Genomic DNA, 18677 nt, shown 5'->3' with positions numbered 1-18677 from the left:
TTTATTTATGGAATGGTTTAAAAATAGTTAATGTATAATAATACTCTCTGAGATTACCTTTTTCTTTATTTGTTCTTCATCCAAAAGTAAACACCAATGCCACCTCATTAGTCATTATATTAATAATATGGTATAAGAATTGCATTTTCCCTTTACATTTCTCACTTCACTACTACATCTTTCAATATAAAGACGAAAGGAATTATAAGTAAAAGATCGTTTGTAGGTGTACCAAGTCCCTTAATACATATACTACATTTCATTCAAATGGATGATCCGCTAACTTGATTAATGTAAACCTGTTCCTAAGCAGCTACAATATACTTTAAAGAATAGTGGATAGATATGCCTTCCAACTTCCACATCAAAAACAATGAATTGGAAGAATGCATGATCAGCATAGATTAGTGTCCTTAGTCTGAACGGTAACTGCTCAGCCTCCCAATCTAGAGCTGTTTTCCGTTTTGCTTTGAAACTCGGTAGATTCTGGATGGAATCACCCTTTACAAGAACAAGGACTCCCAGATCTTAAAAAGGGCACAAGGGCTCAGATTTGTAACATTTAGATTCTAGTTCCCTCACCATTAGTAGCTCCATACACTTACTGTCGAAATTGTGACTGGAAAGATGAAACCAGTGCCTTGAAAACGAACATGTTCTTCCTCGGTGAAAAACCACGTAAAAATGATCTATCCAGGATAGAGATCTTGTAGATTCGAGTCAGCTCCATTTAGGATGAAGTTTTCTTATCTTTCTTGTTGCTCTTTTTCAAAAGCACAGACATATGGCTGGCAACATCGTGTGAAGAATGCATATCACCCTTCAGCCATAGAAGAGCCTCAGCGGCAGCAGATTTTTCTGATTGTTTCTTGTTGCTGCAAGGCTGGCCAACAAAATCCAAGCCATTAAAAATTGATGGTGGAACGGAATTGGTTGTTCTTCAGTTGCCTTGTTTTGTAAGTTGGCACTTCATGTCCAGCCCTGTTAAGTAATGTCTGAAGCTGGTTTTTAAAATTCTCAGCCTCTACTCCAGCACTACTTTTGGAGTTTGTTGCCTCTTTTACTTTGGGTGCAGGTGTGGCCCGGCGACCAAATACGAATCTGCCATCACAGTGGTCCTCAGATATCACCAATCTAACAGCTGAAAGAAGCTCATCATGCAATTGTGTATCGGGATCCAGAAGCTGGCAAAACATGCAAAGCATAAAGTAAATCATAAGTATGTCATGGACTTGGAGAGACTGAAAATTGAATGAAGAATAAGTCTTTACACAAATGAATAATGGCTGGAAGAATTTGAGAAGTACGGGAATAAAATAAAAACTATGATCAACTGGATTGAACATACTTTTTTCTGTATCAGTTCCTCCAGCTCCCCCTTCAACCGCAAGTAAGTGTTAGCTAATTCAGGTTTCATGAAAAATTCCAAATAACCTCCCAACATTTTTAGGTGACCATCCTGTCAAAAGAATCATATGCTCACCACAAATTGCCCATATCAACAGGAAAACTGAGTACAAACTAAAGGGAGCACAATTGTAAGGAAGCACATACGCCTCCTACTTGTGTATGTGTGTCACTCAGGCATGTTTTTTTAATGAAAATACCATTAGTAGAATTAGAAATGGATTCTGCAGATGTTGGAGCAGTACAATACATACACTGACGCATATGGATGTACCAAAGTAAACACTAACACACATGAAAAGAGGGGGAAAAAGAAGAGTGAAAATTGGAAACGGAAGTAGAATTAGCATAAACAAGAGATTACCACAACAGATGATACTCCAGGAAACAAACCCGCACAGATGACTGCTCGGACAAGATGCTCCTCATGACTCCATCTACTGTAGGTCTCAGAATTGTGATCAACCAACCCAATATCTTTAAGCAAGTAACAGAATTGCTTTCGAAGGGAATCAATGGCCCTAAGTGTTTGAGAAGAAAGAAAATTTCGCCAACAGTACTCGTAGCCAGCTTGCTGAGCTTCAGCCTCTTTCCAACCCTCATAAGCTCGAACAAGTGCAAGATGATCACTATACTCACGAGCAGAAAACTGGGCCTTAGCAGACTCTGCAAGCTGTATGAAACATGCATATAAAACAACTAAATACAAAGTTAAGCCTTTTCTGCCTCACACATAGCATACTGATTATTTTAATCCTGCTTGATAAATTAGTGATAATATTTGAGCGCTAAAAAGGAATCAATAGAAGCCATTTTTCTCAACATTAATATGCTCTACCAGAGAGCATGCTTGATACTTGATAGGTCCAACATACTTAATCAGATGATATTGTTAAACTTTAGTTCCAATATTAATATTCCAAAAAACAAGTGATGTCATCACATGATAACATAAAAAATGATAAATCCACTATTTTTCTAGCAAGATTTACATCCAATGTCAAGGGAAAACGATAGTCATGGTGACTTACATCCTTCTTGTCAGCCGGCATCAGAAATGGATCCCTTACACTAAGACCAGCAACAACAGTCATTATGGGATCCAAACAGTTGAAGATAGCGCCCAGAATGAGCATTTTGCCGAGTTTGGGCTCCACAGGAAGCATTGACAACTTGCGCCCTGGAAAGTAACAAATCAATATGACAATATCAGCAGTTGGAAGAAGAGCTTGGATAAACCCATGACAGGAGAAACTTTGTTGGAAGAATAAATGGGAAGGGAAGTTGAGAGCAAGAAACAATAAAGTACTAGTTCTTCTACCTGGTTCTTCAGATACTAAACAGAATTTTGAACCTGCAGAATCAAATGAATTGATAATACAATTAATTAAATAAAATAAAACTTATATAAGTTGAACATGTATTAAAATTTAGTGTATACAAGTCACTGGTAACGAAGTTAATTAACAACCATCGTATTTCAGCACAAGTTCCAAAAATATGCACAATGAAATTTTACCGATAGCGGCTCTGGTGGCTGGAGAGCTCTAGCTAAGAATTCAGATATGCTTCCAAGTTGTAAACTTTTGATTTGCAAACATAAGGACTGCAAAGGTGTTCTCAAAAGTTCTGGCAATTGATAATCAGCAAAAGCATCATAAACACATCTGGGATATAGATGGTAGCATTCACCAGGTTGAACACGACCAGCCCTTCCTCTCCTCTAAAGAAAAGAAATTGAAACCTTTTAAGAAACCAAAATAATCAAACCCATATACTTCATAATAAGAAGTAATTTGGAAAGTATCAAACATTGTGAATCTATATACATCTGTATGCTAGCTAAACTATACAAGAATGTCTGTGCATGTGACAGCAACAATTCCATCTGTTCCAATTGACACATTATTTACAATCTAAAATTATTAGATTTTTGTTGTAAAGAAAATACAGCTGATCCTGATCCCATTACCTGATGAAAAACCAAAATTTCAGGAAAAAACTACGGATCAACGGTTTTTCTAACATTGTTCTCAATTTTTCTAGGTCTTCCTTAACCAGTTTAATTTGACAATGTTCAACCTCAAAGGGGTAAATAATCAATATCCACAAAATTAAATAAACAATAAAAAAAATACCTGCCGGGCAGCAGCTTTTGATATCCAAGATGGAAGTAAACAAGGAGTGTTGTTTAGTGCATCATATGATGTCTCTTTAGCTTTACCACAATCAACCACAAAGACAACATCATTGATGGTAATACTATTCTCAGCCATGTTAGTTGCCAGAACAATTTTCCTCACCCCACCTTCAGGGTTTTCAAATATCAACCTCTGCAGAAGAAAAGAAAAAAACAGGAAAGCAAACAAAATTTATAAGAAAATACATTGCTATGCGTAAATATGACTAGAAATATAAGGTGAGACACAGATGTTATTCAGTTAATCGCTTCAATATGAAAAGAAATCCAACACTCCCCCATCTTCCGCAGCAAAATAAATGCAAGCGTAACAAAGTAAGTCCCTTAGATACGCAACTGCAGCAGTAAATGGATGAGATTAAATTCATGTTCTACAAGACTCTTGATTCCAAGTTGCATTTTAAAATATCTCCCCTTCTACAATCAAATAATCTTGGAAAAAAAAAAATTGTTCCCCGAAGCCAGTAAAAAAAACCCATTTTTAATACCATATTTACCCTCAATAAGCTTAAGAGGGGAACTATATAGCACTTTGATATCTTGAATTAAATCGCAAACTAGACTGTGGCAACTGTTTTTGCTGGCTTCTTTCCAGCCTATTACTATGAACATTACCTGCTCAGTGCTGGCCATGGATCCATGACATGCAAGAAGAAAGACACGGCTGGGATCTCCTAACAAAGGATGAGTTTGGAGCTTATCCTTCAAGGAGTTTATGTCATCCCACCCAGTCATAAAAACCAAAACAGCACCTGGCCTTTCATTCTTGACAATGTGAGAAAGCACATGTTCAATAAGGTTAAAACCAAGTGAGTCAGGGCACCAGCAGGACAATGACTCCCGAGTGCGTAGACTATATCTGTGGAAGTCTGCAACTTCTAGCACATCCTATACAAACTCATAGAGAAATGAACAGAATTAGACCCAAAAAGAATAGCTATAAAAGCAACAATGTTACGGCAAGTTACGCACCTCAACAGCAGAAGCAATTTGGCTCTTTCTTTTCCGGAAAGCTAAAGCTTGTTTCTGCATTTTCCATGTTTTTTCTTGACCATAGTCATCAAGTTGATTATAACGATTCAACCGATATCCAGTCACTTCCAGAATATCCTCCAGAAAACTTGCTCGGACTGGATATGTAAAACCCTATAATTTCACAGGCCATAAGATCAAAAGGAGAAGGGTATTTTTAAAGACAACTATAAGCAAAATGAGAAATCTATGCATGACACTTTGTGAAATATTTAACAAGCAACTACTACTGAGACCTGACTGAAAAAAGAGCTGTCTTTATTTTATAAAAGAAATTTTTTAGAGAAAGTGAATATGGTATAAGCTGTTTGTGTCTAGAGCTTACAGGATTGTGCATAGTTGGAGCACCATCAAAGTAGGAAGAGAAAAGCTCAGCATTTAAGGTTGCACTCATCAAAATTAATCTCAAATCAGGACGGCGAGGAAGAAGCTCCTTCAGGACAATCAAAAGAAAATCTGACAAAAGTGAAAACCAGTGGTAAGTAAACTTGTATCGCAATCAACAACACTGGAATACACATGTTATATATGACTACCTTCATTCATTCCACGTTCATGAATTTCATCAACAACAACATGAGTTACACCATTTAAAGTCCTATCCACTAGTAGTCTCCTCAATAATACACCTGTGGTACCAAAAAGAAGACGAGTATCCCTTCCCTTCATACCCTCCAACCGAACTTTGTAGCCAACCTTCAGAAGGACAAATTAGATAATATAAGCTAATAAGTAGTCATAAGTATAACAGATACTTCAAGAACCAGAAAGCCCAAAAGATTCACAAACTAACAGATTCTCCCAATTTCTCCCCACGTTCTGCTGCAACTCTTTCAGAAACAGACATAGCAGATATTCTTCTAGGCTGAGTACAAATTATGTTACATCCAGCACCACGTCCAGCTTCAGTCTCAGATTCTAGTATGTACTGGGGAAGTTGTGTGGTCTTACCACAACCAGTTTCACCTGAGACAACAATGACCTGCAAATTTTCATTAATAACACCAATTAATATAAACTATCATTCAATAAAAGCATATCAGGATTCATACATAGTCTCAGCAATAAATGGTCCTACATAAGAAAAAAAAATTTGCAACATATGTCACGAATTCTGAATTATAGCTTGCTAAGAAATTATAACTTGTGCCAATTTGATAACTAACCTCTATAACATTTAAAAAAAAAACATTATTCAGAGTATTTTATTGTGGTAAATTTTGCTGATCAGATTGAATATCATCCATTCATGATCTGATTGATAGCACCTTATACAACTAAATTAGTCTCTATTATGTATGTTGTCCAGAAATGTATGTTCCAGTGTCTATGCCTCTCCAAACGTGTCACAGTCATACAATCGATCACGGATAGCTGCATTCTTACAAGTCATTACTCACTTCACATCCCTTAACTAAATTTTGTAACTGTGGTTCCAGTGCTAACAAAGCATGAATCTCAGAAAGAATTGTAATATGACAGTGACAGCATTACATAACACATGGGACACATTTTTCCCTTTTCACCTGATTATCTGAAATGACTTTCAAAAATGCATCTTTCTCTTTGAATGCAGGAAGACTTCTACGAAATTCGAGCATCCTTTGCCCTTCAGGAGACCCCTATGGATAAACCAGCATCTGTTATAAATTTCTAAAAGCTAAAATTGTACAAGGACATTTATACACACAAATTTTCACAGATAGAGAAGATCAACAAACATCTCAAATCATAAGTCAACAAGCTCAGAAACCACATAACATGAATCAAAACTCACAAACATCTAGAATATTCAACTATTGCTCATGACACTCCAGTCAAAAGAACTACAATGAAACAAACAACTTTTTAAATTTGTTAATATACGAACTATTACTCATTAAAAGTGTATTCAAACATAACAGATATAACTATTACAATAACGATCAGGGCTAGACCAATAAGGTCGTTAATTGTACCTAGATTTCATAAAGTTCCACTCACAATACGAATGAGACTTGAATTGAACCAGCAATAAAAATGTTTTTATTGCCGGAACCCAAAAACCACAAATTAAATACTGGCTGATATTCAAAAAAGAATGCACAACACTCTTTAAATGCCAACTAAGAATATAATGGAAAATAAGATGCAATTTAGATAGGGTTAATAAACCTGTCAATCTTCTTGCTTAATACGCAGTTCCAAACTTCTCCGCTGAAGGATTTTCTCCTTGACAACAGAATTATGGATCCTAGGCACTGGCTTCTCATAAATCCCGTCATTGGTGCGAATACTTCCAGCATCACTTGATCTATGCAAAGAATCATCAAAAAAAACCTAGCCTTTTTGTAGGCTTTTGTGAAAGATGGGCGCGGAGATGAGTATCTACATCTCTATGAACACCAAAAGGTAAGATTACCTGCAAGAGCACAGAAAAATCAGTCAATCAGAGCATGAACATGCAAGAGGATAAAGGATTTACCAAACATCACAATTTTTAAAGTGTTCAAACAATTAATAAGGCTGGTGTTTGTTAATAACTCTTAGTGCAGAAACAAAAGGAAATGAACAGAAAACATCAATGCAATGTGATACCTCTCTTTGTGGACACTTATCATCCAAATCAGGGCGGTAATTCGGCAGAGGTGCTTTACTAAAGACAACAACTCTTGCATATTGTCGGCTGCCCAGGGTAATTTTGTTCAGAATTTAACAAACAGAATTGAGAAAACCTATAAATAATGATAACATTAAGGTTGATACGGTAGCCACTATTTTACACTTGCTAATTTTGACCTGTAAATGATATAAATTTCTTAAGAGTATCCTTCCCTCTTGCTTATCTTATTTTTTTAATAATTATTCTTTTGTCTCTTAATTCTTATGTTATTTCAAGGCTTAATAAATTAGACCCAAACATGATTTATTGAAAATTTGTCACCTATGATAAAAAATTTTAAAATTTAGTTGCACACTGATTTAAAATGACCCATCAAGCATATAAATATATTTTCTCTCTTTTTTTTTAAGTAACTGATTATGTATTGAAAACTGCTAACATGTTTGTTCTCAAATGCACTCTTATTTTCTCAAAATTATCACTCTCATACCTGTGGATAAACTTCATGGATGTTAGTTAAAAAAAAGAAGTCTTATATTACATCTCTAGAATATGAACTATTTTAATATAGTTAATCTTTCTTTTTTTTTTAGATAATTCGATCAAAGTTCAATACATGTAATCATATAAAGCTACAAAGTACACATCAATCATAAAATAAACTAAACCAATTATTACACTAAGATATTACTCCAATTTTTGAGAACCAATATGCACCTTCTCCTACTACTTCAATGCCTAGAGTATTTTCTGATCACTTTCAATTTTAGACAACCAACGTAGTAAAAGTCATCCTGTGTTAGTTTCAAATTCATAAAACAATTATGAATAAACTTATTTTCTAAGACCAGTTTACTTAAATATTCTAGAGCTTTATATTTAGAATATAATTATCTAGAGTAAATGCCCGTTTCGGTCTCTAACCATTTGCTCGATGGACTTCTCACCATCTAAAAAATCTAAACACCCAAATCGGTCCCTATCTACTTTGATATATGTACGTTTCAGTCTCTATCTACTTTGAGTAAATGTCCTTTTCGGTCCCTAACCAGGGACTGGAACGTACATATATCAAAGTAGATAGGGTCCGATTTGAGTGTTTAGATTTCTTAGGGAGTGAGAAGTCCATCGGGCAAATGGTTAGGAACCGGAAAAGGCATTTACTCAATTATCTATTGTTGGTTCAATAATCACTCTTGCTTTTATCTTGCACTTGTAAAGATGCAAAACTTCTTTCCTGCAAAAAAAAAAAACAAACAAGGGGGGGGGGGGGTTAAGATGAAGTCCAATGTAGTAAAGTAATATTTAGCTCATTCACTAGATAAATGGATTCAAAATGAGAAAGCACTAATGGATAAATAAATTTAGTTATATAATTCAGATTGTGAGACTATTCTTATTACACCATGAATCACTTTTTTTGCTTCCGTACTTCAAAACCAAAAAATCCTAAAAATCACAGCATGTCACAAATGAAGCACAAAAAGAAAATAATGATGGAAAAAATCAGAGGTACAAGTTCCGAAATGTAAACAAGAAACAAAATGCTACTCAATACTTTCTTACAATTAGAGAATATAGGAATTGCAACCTAGCTTCTTCATGCACTTCATCATAATAGACACAAGTTTATAACAAGGAACAGCATCTTACACCATCTTGAAGGTAAAATATTAACATCATTCTCGTTTTACTAACATCTAAATTTTGACAAATTTTACAAAAAACTTAGGTCTCTTGCTACAATTCACATCTCATTTTCAAGATTTTTTCAAACCAGTATTCCTAGAACATTTGTATTATATCAAATACTACTAAACATCATTGAAACTTTAGACGCCAGTTAAAATGTTGCATGATAAATTTCATGTTCCGGATATAAGGGTGGATGCTTCACAGACTAAGTGAAAGCCATGAAATGCATTCCTCATAAATGCTTACCATCTTATGCCATTGTCAACTAAAGAGAAACAATTTTAAATAGTTCATCAATCTTTACTGGTCATAAACATTTGTTCATGGCTACTCAAAAATTATTGCAAAATCCATTGAAGAATTTCACTTTTGTTACAGTTAACCGGACAAGCATTGTCTATTTACATAAATCATTGTATAGATAGAAATACTGAGTTAGGTACAAGTTATACTTCCATGGAGTCTCAAATTTATCATGAAATCCTACCAGAACAAGAGCATCCAAATTCACATAATTTTCATAGAAAAGACAATAAAATAAAATAAAACCTTACAAGAGTAGTTCGCAAAGGCAGAAGTGCGAGACGGACCGAGACCCGAATTAGTAGCGAGGAAGAAGAACAAAACGGCAATATATAAAAAGAGAACGGGGGAGGAGGAATGCTAAAAATGATTGTCTCATCTGGGGAAGGGTGAAGAATGAATGATAAACCCTAGCAGAGGTAACTGATTCATCTCTTAGAAATTTTGATTAAACAAAAAAGAAAATGTGTAAAAAGTAAAAAACAGAGAGGCAAATTTTAATTATTGGTTTTTCCAAAAACAAAAAAGGGCTCTAATTTATAAATATTTTTATGTTGGTTAACCTTACTCTTACAAAAAAGTGGGAGTAACAGATCGATGCCCTATTATAGTATTTTTAAATTTTAAAAGCTATTTTATCAAACGTAATTGTTGTTTATTTGTATTTATTAAAAGCTATTTTTAATTTGATTTACCAAACATAAATGTTACAACCTTTAAAAAGCTATATTTTAAAAATTAACTTTTATAAGCTATTTTTAAAAAGTAAAAATTTTACCAAACTAAACCTTAAAATAGGCCACGGATTTGTTACTCCCACTTTTATGTAGGAGTAAGGTTAACTAACATAAAAATATTTATAAATTAGACCCCTTTTTTGTTTTTGGAAAACCAATAATTAAAATTTGCCTCTATGTTTTTTACTTTTTACACATTTTCTTTGTCGTTTAATCAAAATTTCTAAGAGTTGAATCAGTTACCTCTGCTAGGGTTTATCATTCATTCTTCACCCTTCCCCGGATGAGACAATTATTTTTAGCATTCCTCCTCCCCCCGTTCTCTTTTTATATATTGCCGTTTTGTTCTTCTTCCTCACTACTAACTCGGATCTCAGTCCTTATCTCGCACCTCTGCCTTTGCGAACTACTCTTGTAAGGTTTTATTTTATTTTATTGTCTTTTCTATGAAAATTATGTGAATTTGGATGCTCTTGTTCTGGTAGAATTTCATGATAAATTTGAGACTCGATGCAAGTATAACTTGTACCTAACTCAGTATTTTTATCTATGCAATGATCTATGTAAATAGACAATGCTTGTCCAGTTAACTGTAACAAAAATAAAATTCTTCAATGGATTTTGCAATAATTTTTTAGTAGCCATGAACAAATGTTTCTGACCAGTAAAGATTGATGAACTATTTAAAATTGTTTCTCTTTAGTTGACAATAGCATAAGATGGTAAGCATTTATGAGGAATGCATTTCATGGCTTTCACTTAGTCTGTGAAGCATCCACCCTTATTTCCGGAACATGAAATTTATCATGCAACATTTTAACTGGCGTCTAAAGTTTCGATAATGTTTGGTAGTATTTGATATAATACAAATGTTCTAGGAATACTGGTTTGAAAAAATCTTGAAAATGAGGTGTGAATTGTAGCAAGAGACCTAAGTTGTTTGTAAAATTTGTCAAAATTTAGATGTTAGTAAAACGAGAATGATGTTAATATTTTACCTTCAAGATGGTGTAAGATGTTGTTCCTTGTTATAAACTTGTGTCTATTATGATGAAGTGCATAAAGAAGCTAGGTTGCAATTCCTATATTCTCTAATTGTAAGAAAGTATTGAGTAGCACTTTGTTTCTTGTTTGTATTTCGGAACTTGTACCTCTGATTTTTTCCATGATTATTTTCTTTTTGTGCTTCATTTGTGACATGCTGTGATTTTTAGGATTTTTTGGTTTTAAAGTACTGAAGCAAAAAAAGTGATTCACGGTGTAATAAGAATAGTCTCACAATCTAAATTATATAACTAAATTTATTTATCCGTTAGTGCTTTCTCATTTTGAATTCATTTATCTAGTGAATGAGCTAAATATTACTTTACTGCATTGGACTTCATCTTACCCTCCTTTGTTTGTTCTTTTGTTTGCAGGAAAGAAGTTTTGCATCTTTACAAGTGCAAGATGAAAGCAAGAGTGATTATTGAACCAACAATAGATAATTGAGTAAATGTCCTTTCCCGTCCCTAACCATTTGCCCGATGGACTTCTCACCCCATAAGAAATCTAAACACCCAAATCGGTCCCTATCTACTTTGATATATGTACGTTCCAGTCCCTGGTTAGGGACCGGAAAGGGCATTTACTCAAAGTAGAGAGGAACTGAAACGTATATATGTCAAAGTAGATAGGGACCGATTTGAGTGTTTAGATTTTTTAGGTGGTGGGAAGTCCATCGAGCAAATGGTTAGGGACCGAAATGAGCATTTACTCTAGATAATTATATTCTAAATATAAAGCTCTAGAGTATTCAAGTAAACTGGTCTTGGAAAATAAGTTTATTCATAATTGCTTTATGAATTTGAAACTAACACAGGATGACTTTTACTATATTGGTTGTCTAAAATTGAAAGTGATCAGAAAATACTCTAGGCATTGAAGTAGTAGGAAAAGGTGCATATTGGTTCTCAAAAATTGGAGTAATATCGGAAAAAGATCCTCTCCAGTTTTTTTAACAATTGATAAAATCCAGTGTGATTTATCACCTTTGATTCTATGAGTGGGACCAGAAATAAATAAGAGAGAGAGCGCAATAAATGGTTAGATTGAACACTGGATACCATCCAGTTTTTTTCTTACTGGAGAGGATCCACTCCCAGTAATATCCTAGTGTAATAATTGTTTTACTTTATTTTATGATTAATGTTGTACTTTGTAGCTTTATATGATTACATGTATTGAACTTTGATCGAATTATCTAAAAAGAAAAGAAAGATTAACTATATTAAAATAGTTCATATTCTAGAGATGTAATATAAGATCTCTTTTTTTTTTTAACTAAGATCCATGAAGTTTACCCACAGGTATGAGAGTGATCATTTTGAGAAAATAAGAGTGCACTTGAGAACAAACATGTTAAGCAATTTTCAATACATAATCAGTTACTTAAAAAAAAAAAGAGAAAATATATTTATATGCTTGATGGTTCATTTTAAATCAGTGTGCAACTAAGTTTTAAAAATTTTTATCATAGATGACAAATTTTCAGTAAATCATGTTTGGGTCTAATTTATTAAGCCTTGAAATAACATAAGAATTAAGAGACAAAAGAATAATTATTAAAAAAATAAGATAAGCAAGAGGGAAGGATACTCTTAAAAAATTTATATCATTTACAGGTCAAAATTAGCAAGTATAAAATAATGGCTACCATATCAACCTAATCTTTACAGGATTTTAGTTTAGTATTTGCAGTCCCTTAACTTTTTTTCTTCATTAGCCGATTTTCTTCATTAGCCGATTTTAACAACACCTTTTGCAACTTTTGGAGTTGGCTTTGACACTATTTGTCACATTCACAAGTATGCACCAAGGTGTCGTCCTCATTCATATACTTCCTGTTAACTTTTTTCTGTTTTTCTTCATCCTGTTCATACCGGTCATATGATTTATGGTCACTATTAATCTTGTCATATGAAAATTTTTGACCTATTACTTTCTGAACACCAATACACAATTCAAAATGAAAGAAAAAATAACCATGGAAAAGAACACTTTTGTTAATGTAAAAACATGGAAAACAAGCCAAAGGTGATTACTAGTTTAAGATGCGGTTAATATAAAAACATGGAAAACAAGAAAGCATATTTATTTAAGTTAATGGATGAGATAATAACTCTGTTTGGATTATTCAAGTCATGGAGTGTCATAAAAGAATTTGGAAACCTTTAAATAAAAGAACCAACACGAATAACACTCCATTTATCTATTTTCCCTCAAATAACCTCAATTCTTGACTTTAATTCCTTCAACAATCATCAAAATTCATTATGGAAGTTCTTTTATTCTTGTTCTAACTGAATACAATTTTTTTTAAAAAAAATTACAAACGCAGCAATGGTTCTAATGCACCATGCATCAGTATAACAACAAATATAACAATCTTTGGCATTTGCATCGACATTTAATAGGCTACATTATTCTGGCAATTCTCTCCTCGCCATGTTGTAGCATGTAGTCTTTCTTCATTTCCTCTACATTATTCTGGCAATTTCTTCATTTAATAAGCACTGATGTTTGCAACTCTGGATTTGGAAGACGATCAGATAGGAGAACCATTAATTCAAACGACCACAGTTCCAAGCTATTCAGCACAATGAGAACCAAACAAAAACTCATTAGTAGAGGATTCGAACAGCATAACGGTGAAAAAAGCAACAGTTAGTAGAAACTTATCAAACCATAACAGTGATACGTAAAAATGAGATTTCACGTATAACCGGCAAGTATACCGGGTCGTATCAAGTAGTAAGACTCACTAAGAGTGAGGTCGATCCCACGAGGATTGGTAGATTAAGCAACTTTAGTTAAATGGTAGATTTAGTTAAGCGAACATAGTTTTGATTTCATGAGCATTTTGATTTTTGAACATAATTGCAAGAATGTAAATGACACAAAATGTAAAGAGCTAGAATAGAGAAATAAAATGGAAGTAAATGACGGAAACTTAAAGTGCAAGAAACTTAAATGACATCAAAGATAAATTGCAAGGAATTAAAGTGCTGAATTCTAAAGAGCATAAGAGTGAGAAATAAGAAACAGAATGTAAATGACAAGAATAATAAATTGCAAGAATGTAGAAGGGAATTGGGTAATGGGTTTTCAAACACTAAGAACAAAGAAATGAGAATTAATGATGGAGAGGATCATTAGGGATCAGAGATGTTAGTTTTCATGAATTGATGTTAGTCAAATCCTTCTCAATCATGGGTATAGATCTATGGCAAGTGGTGATTGAACCCCAATCTCTTGGTGATTCAATCTCTCTCAACATAACCAATTGCCACTCTCGTGATCTAATTGTTCATGAGAAGAGATGAAGCTCATATATTATCCAGCCACACAATTTCTATAATCTCAACCAAGGAGAGTTACATCTCACATACTAACCAAGGTATATTGATTAAAGAAATCATGAAAGGTGATCTCTAAACTGAATTGTGTGGTTCATTCCTCAAATTCACCACATAATTCATGTAGATTAACCCCTCTCTCGATGGTGGTTGAATCTATGAAGAGCAAGAGTTCCCTCTTTAGATCAACCACTAGAATTGAGGAGGAAAGATGGGTTCATCAATCCATTCCAACAAACAGAGCTCCTCCCCCTAATGAAAGTGGGGTTTAGTGAGTCATTGCTCCAAATTCAACAACAATTGCCATAAACAAGAATTAAACTAAGTGTAAAGGAAGAAGAAGAAGAAGAATGAAATGCTTAGAACTTGAAAATGAAGAAGAGAAATTCCAATAGAAAACCAAAGATGAGCTTTCCGGGAGAGTACCCGGAAGTTCTTACAAAGCCAAGTAAAAGTGCTAAAAGTGAAAAAAAATGCTAAGTGTTAAAAAGTAATCAAAAGTGTAAAAGTCCCCTACAAGTACAAACTCAATCTCTATTTATACTAGTCCTAAAGCTCTTCCAAAGATCTTCACTTGGGTTAGCAATATGGGCTTCCTCTTTGTTGAATTCTTGGCTCAATTGGAGAAGTTGTTAGCCTTTGTGATGAATAAGGGAAGCAAAGCAAGTTGGCACCAATTCTGGCCCATTGAGGGGCGTTGTTGGCAATAACTCAGGCCTTAGTGCACGTTGACAACGTGCATGCCAATTTCCTGGAAGTGAGTTTGAGACTTGGGCGTTGCTAGCCCAAGTTGTTGCAAACAACTTGCTCTTCCTCTTCTTGGCTCTACTTTCATGCTAAATGTAGCCCAGAATTTGAGTGTCAACCTTCTGCCTCACTATGAACTATTATACATCATTGGAAAGCTCTTGATGTCTATTTTTCAATGCCACTGGAATCACCTCATTTGGACTTTCCTAGCTCAAGTTATGCTTCCTCAAAGAAGGTAAGGTCAAGCTGCCAAGTTGTTGCCAAGTTGTTGCCAAAAACGCACCTTAACCCCCAAGTTGGCAACGTGCTCGTGCCTAGCCTCCCAAGGCAGGGGCTTGGGGCTGGCGTTGTTGCAAAACACGCCCCCTATCCAGCACGTTGGCAACGTGCTCGAGCCACACTCCAAGGCTCCTCTCTAGCTCCCTTAAATTTCACTTCATGTTCTTGTTTTTAGGGCCTAAAGATGACTCTGGTTTGGCTCCAATCTTGTGCTCCACCATGGACTATTATATATGGTTGGAAAGCTCTGAATGTTAGCTTTCCAACGCAACTGGAAGCACTCAATTTGGATCTCTGTAGCTCAAGATATCTTCCATTGAAGTGGACATGTTCAGGCTGCCTTGTTGGAGTTGTTGTGAATAACGCCCATTCATTCCAAGTTAGCAACGTGCACCACAATTTCCTGGCGTTGTTGCCAAACACCCCTTCTCTTTAGCACGTTGGCAACGTGCTCGAGCCTTTCTCAAGGCTCCAAGTTTGCTTGACAAGTTGGCGTTGGCAACGCCCATCTAGCGTTGGCAACGTGGTTGGTGCCTTGATTGGCGTTAGCAACTTGAGTGGTGCCTCTCCCTGGCGTTAGCAACTTGGTTGGTGCGGCCATTGGGCGTTGGCAACGTGGTTGGTGCACATTCTGGCGTTGCCAACTTGGTGTTGGCGTTGGCAACTTGGTGACATCCTCCCCTGGTGGCTCCTGGCGTTGCCAACTTGGTGTTCAAGTTGGCAACTTGCAATGCTTCATTCCCTTGCATTTGGGGCTTAAGTTTCCCTCTGATTTGAGCTTCCATTCCTTGCCACATTATGGACTATTGTATATCGTTGGAAAGCTCTTGATGTCAGCTTCTCAACGCAATTGGAATCATGTCAATTGGATCCTTGTGGTTCGAGATATTCATCCTTGAAGAGGGAAAGGTCAGGCTGCAATTTCTGCTGATCATGCACTAGCACGTTGCCAACTTGGTTTCCAAGTTGCCAACGTGCTACACCTCCTGGCAGCACCAATTTGGGCGTTGGCAACTTGGAAACCAAGTTGCCAACGTGCTCTCTCATCCTGGTTGCATCAAATGGGCGTTGCCAACTTGAGGATCAAGTTGGCAACATGCATCTCCTTCTTGCTCCAAGATTTCCTTGCATCATTGTCTTCTTGCTTCATCACCTATCATAAACCAAAGAAATAGCTTCAAAGTCTTACCAATTCATGCACAAATTCCATGAGATTCATTCATACTCATTCATGTATATATTCTTTAAATCATTTGCATGAATTTGGCTAGAATCACATGTTCCTTGGTATTCTCATGCATGAAGATAAAACTCATAAAAGGACTTGTTTATTTAGAGAAAATGAGTGAAACTAAGCTAAAACCAACTAAACTAACTAGCTAATATAGTAAATATGCAAATGCATCACAACACCAAACTTAAACCTTGCTTGTCCTCAAGCAACAAAAGAACTATGCACAAAGATTTCTTTTAATTGGAATGAGTTGAGGAATAGCTTGTAATACCTTGGTGAGTGAAGTGATTAGGTGATAGTGGGGTGAACTCTGAATTATGTGTTCATGCAAGGGTCCCAGTGCTTATCAGTCCTTACATTTTGGAAGTCTTAGATCTTAGGACTTTCATTCAAATGATATCATGGAGATCTCTTTATATGTAATCACCTTGAAGCAGCTTATAATTTTTGTGCTTTGACCTCGACTCTAAGTGTCATGTCTCAAGGCGGCTCTTTAGATAAGCTTTCAATCAATACTCCTAAACCAGTTGGTTTTAAGGTATTAGGTGTTAAAGCACCCCCAAGGATTTACTTGCTCAAGCCTCTTTCCTTGACACACTTCAACCACAAGCATTTACTAGGATAGCAACTCTTTTGAGTTTTTGTTTCTTTTTCTTTTTTTGCCTAGTAATTGATGCTCAGAGCCTTGGGCCATGTTCTTTTTGTTTTGCACTTTCTTTTCTTCCTTTTGCTTTGTTTGCTGCTTCTTGGATCAATAGATTTTTGAGAATCTCTACAATACTTCTTTGAACTTCATGTCCTGCCTATGAGCTCCCATGCAAGTTTTCACAAGCATGCAACCTCAATACATGATCATACTACTAGAACCACCACTTCTCCTAATCTTTTGCTTGCCTCAAAAACTGATTTTATTCCTCAATCCTTCTTTTCAAAGAACTTTCATGTGATGCATTCTTGAAAATTGAGTGCAAACAAGTTTTGAAGATAAGAATGTTGTGAATAATCAAGCATCTTGCTTATTATAAAGAAAGACTATGCTATGAAGGCAGGCGGGAATATAAAGAGAAAAATTATATGATGCAGACAAACAGGGCAAATAAGGATACAATCCAACTTTCAATCACAGCAACATTTGATGTAAAATATCACTTAACAATACAACCTGTTGGAGTTCACTTGCTTTTCTTCTCATCATCATCATTGCTAGCCTTTATGTTCATCTTTGCTTCTTTGATTGATGATGCTTAATCCCTCCAAAGGCTTGTATGACATTCTACAATGATATTAAAAGTTGCTTGTTCCCCAAGCACTTAGAAACAGTGGTTAGTCTGCATGATTTATTTGTGGGCTTTTTGAACTTACTTTGGTGTGGGAACACCAAACTTAGTACCTTGCCAATGCATCAAATTAACCATGTGTGAAACTCTTTCTTCTTTTTCTAAGGTAATAGACTAAAAACTGGAAAACAGCAAGATAATTAACTAGTCCGTCTAAATGCATGAAGCTAGCCTTATGGCAGAAAGTGAGAATGTGTTTTATGATGGGATTTTGGTGGAACACCAAACTTAGAATCCTTCATTCTCCCTTAGATTGTTTTGGTGTGCAACACCAAACTTAGCTTCTTGCAATCTAGATGAAACTAATTAACAGTTTTATTGAATTAGATATGAAAAGATGGTTACCTCTGGTTGGGTTGCCTCCCAACAAGCGCTTTTATTGTCACTAGCTTGACATTTGTCCCTCTTTAGGGCGGATGATGATCATAGTGCCTTAATCCTTCCCCTCTCACCGTGAGCTTCCTTCCAGTATCATTCTTGATGATTTCCACATGTTCAAGTGAGAGGATTTTGTTCACTGTGTAGTATCCAGAAAAGTGTGGAGATGTCTCTTTTGGTTGGTAAGTTAGCATCACTTTATCCCCTGGTGAGAAGTCTTCAGTGGAGATTTTCTTGTTTCTCCATCCTCTTGGCATTTTCTTCTTGGGACTCTCTTCTTTTCCAGGAGATAGTTCAGGTTTTGGAATCTCAATTTTGGACAGTCC

The 18677-nt window shown here is 35.4% G+C and overlaps 1 protein-coding gene across 1 annotated transcript; it reads right to left on the bottom strand.

The window, feature by feature from the left end:
• Positions 1-97: 97 nt before the first annotated feature.
• LOC130974290 (DExH-box ATP-dependent RNA helicase DExH3-like) lies at positions 98-7318 on the bottom strand (the record flags this gene model as incomplete). The annotated part of the gene is given in 17 exon segments (XM_057899095.1): positions 98-910; positions 912-1184; positions 1349-1459; positions 1772-2080; positions 2439-2587; positions 2707-2761; positions 2927-3130; positions 3546-3740; positions 4223-4495; positions 4580-4753; positions 4965-5095; positions 5176-5335; positions 5433-5621; positions 6166-6261; positions 6794-6955; positions 6957-7040; positions 7217-7318. Coding segments are annotated over 17 exon segments (2847 nt in total), but the record flags the coding sequence as incomplete, so codon positions are not given.
• Between the last annotated feature and the right edge of the window lie 11359 nt (positions 7319-18677).

Source organism: Arachis stenosperma, chromosome 4, assembly GCF_014773155.1.
Source record: "Arachis stenosperma cultivar V10309 chromosome 4, arast.V10309.gnm1.PFL2, whole genome shotgun sequence".
Lineage (NCBI taxonomy): Eukaryota > Viridiplantae > Streptophyta > Magnoliopsida > Fabales > Fabaceae > Arachis > Arachis stenosperma.
The sequence above is the reverse complement of the archived record's forward strand: the minus strand, read 5'-3'. Positions and strand labels throughout refer to the sequence as shown.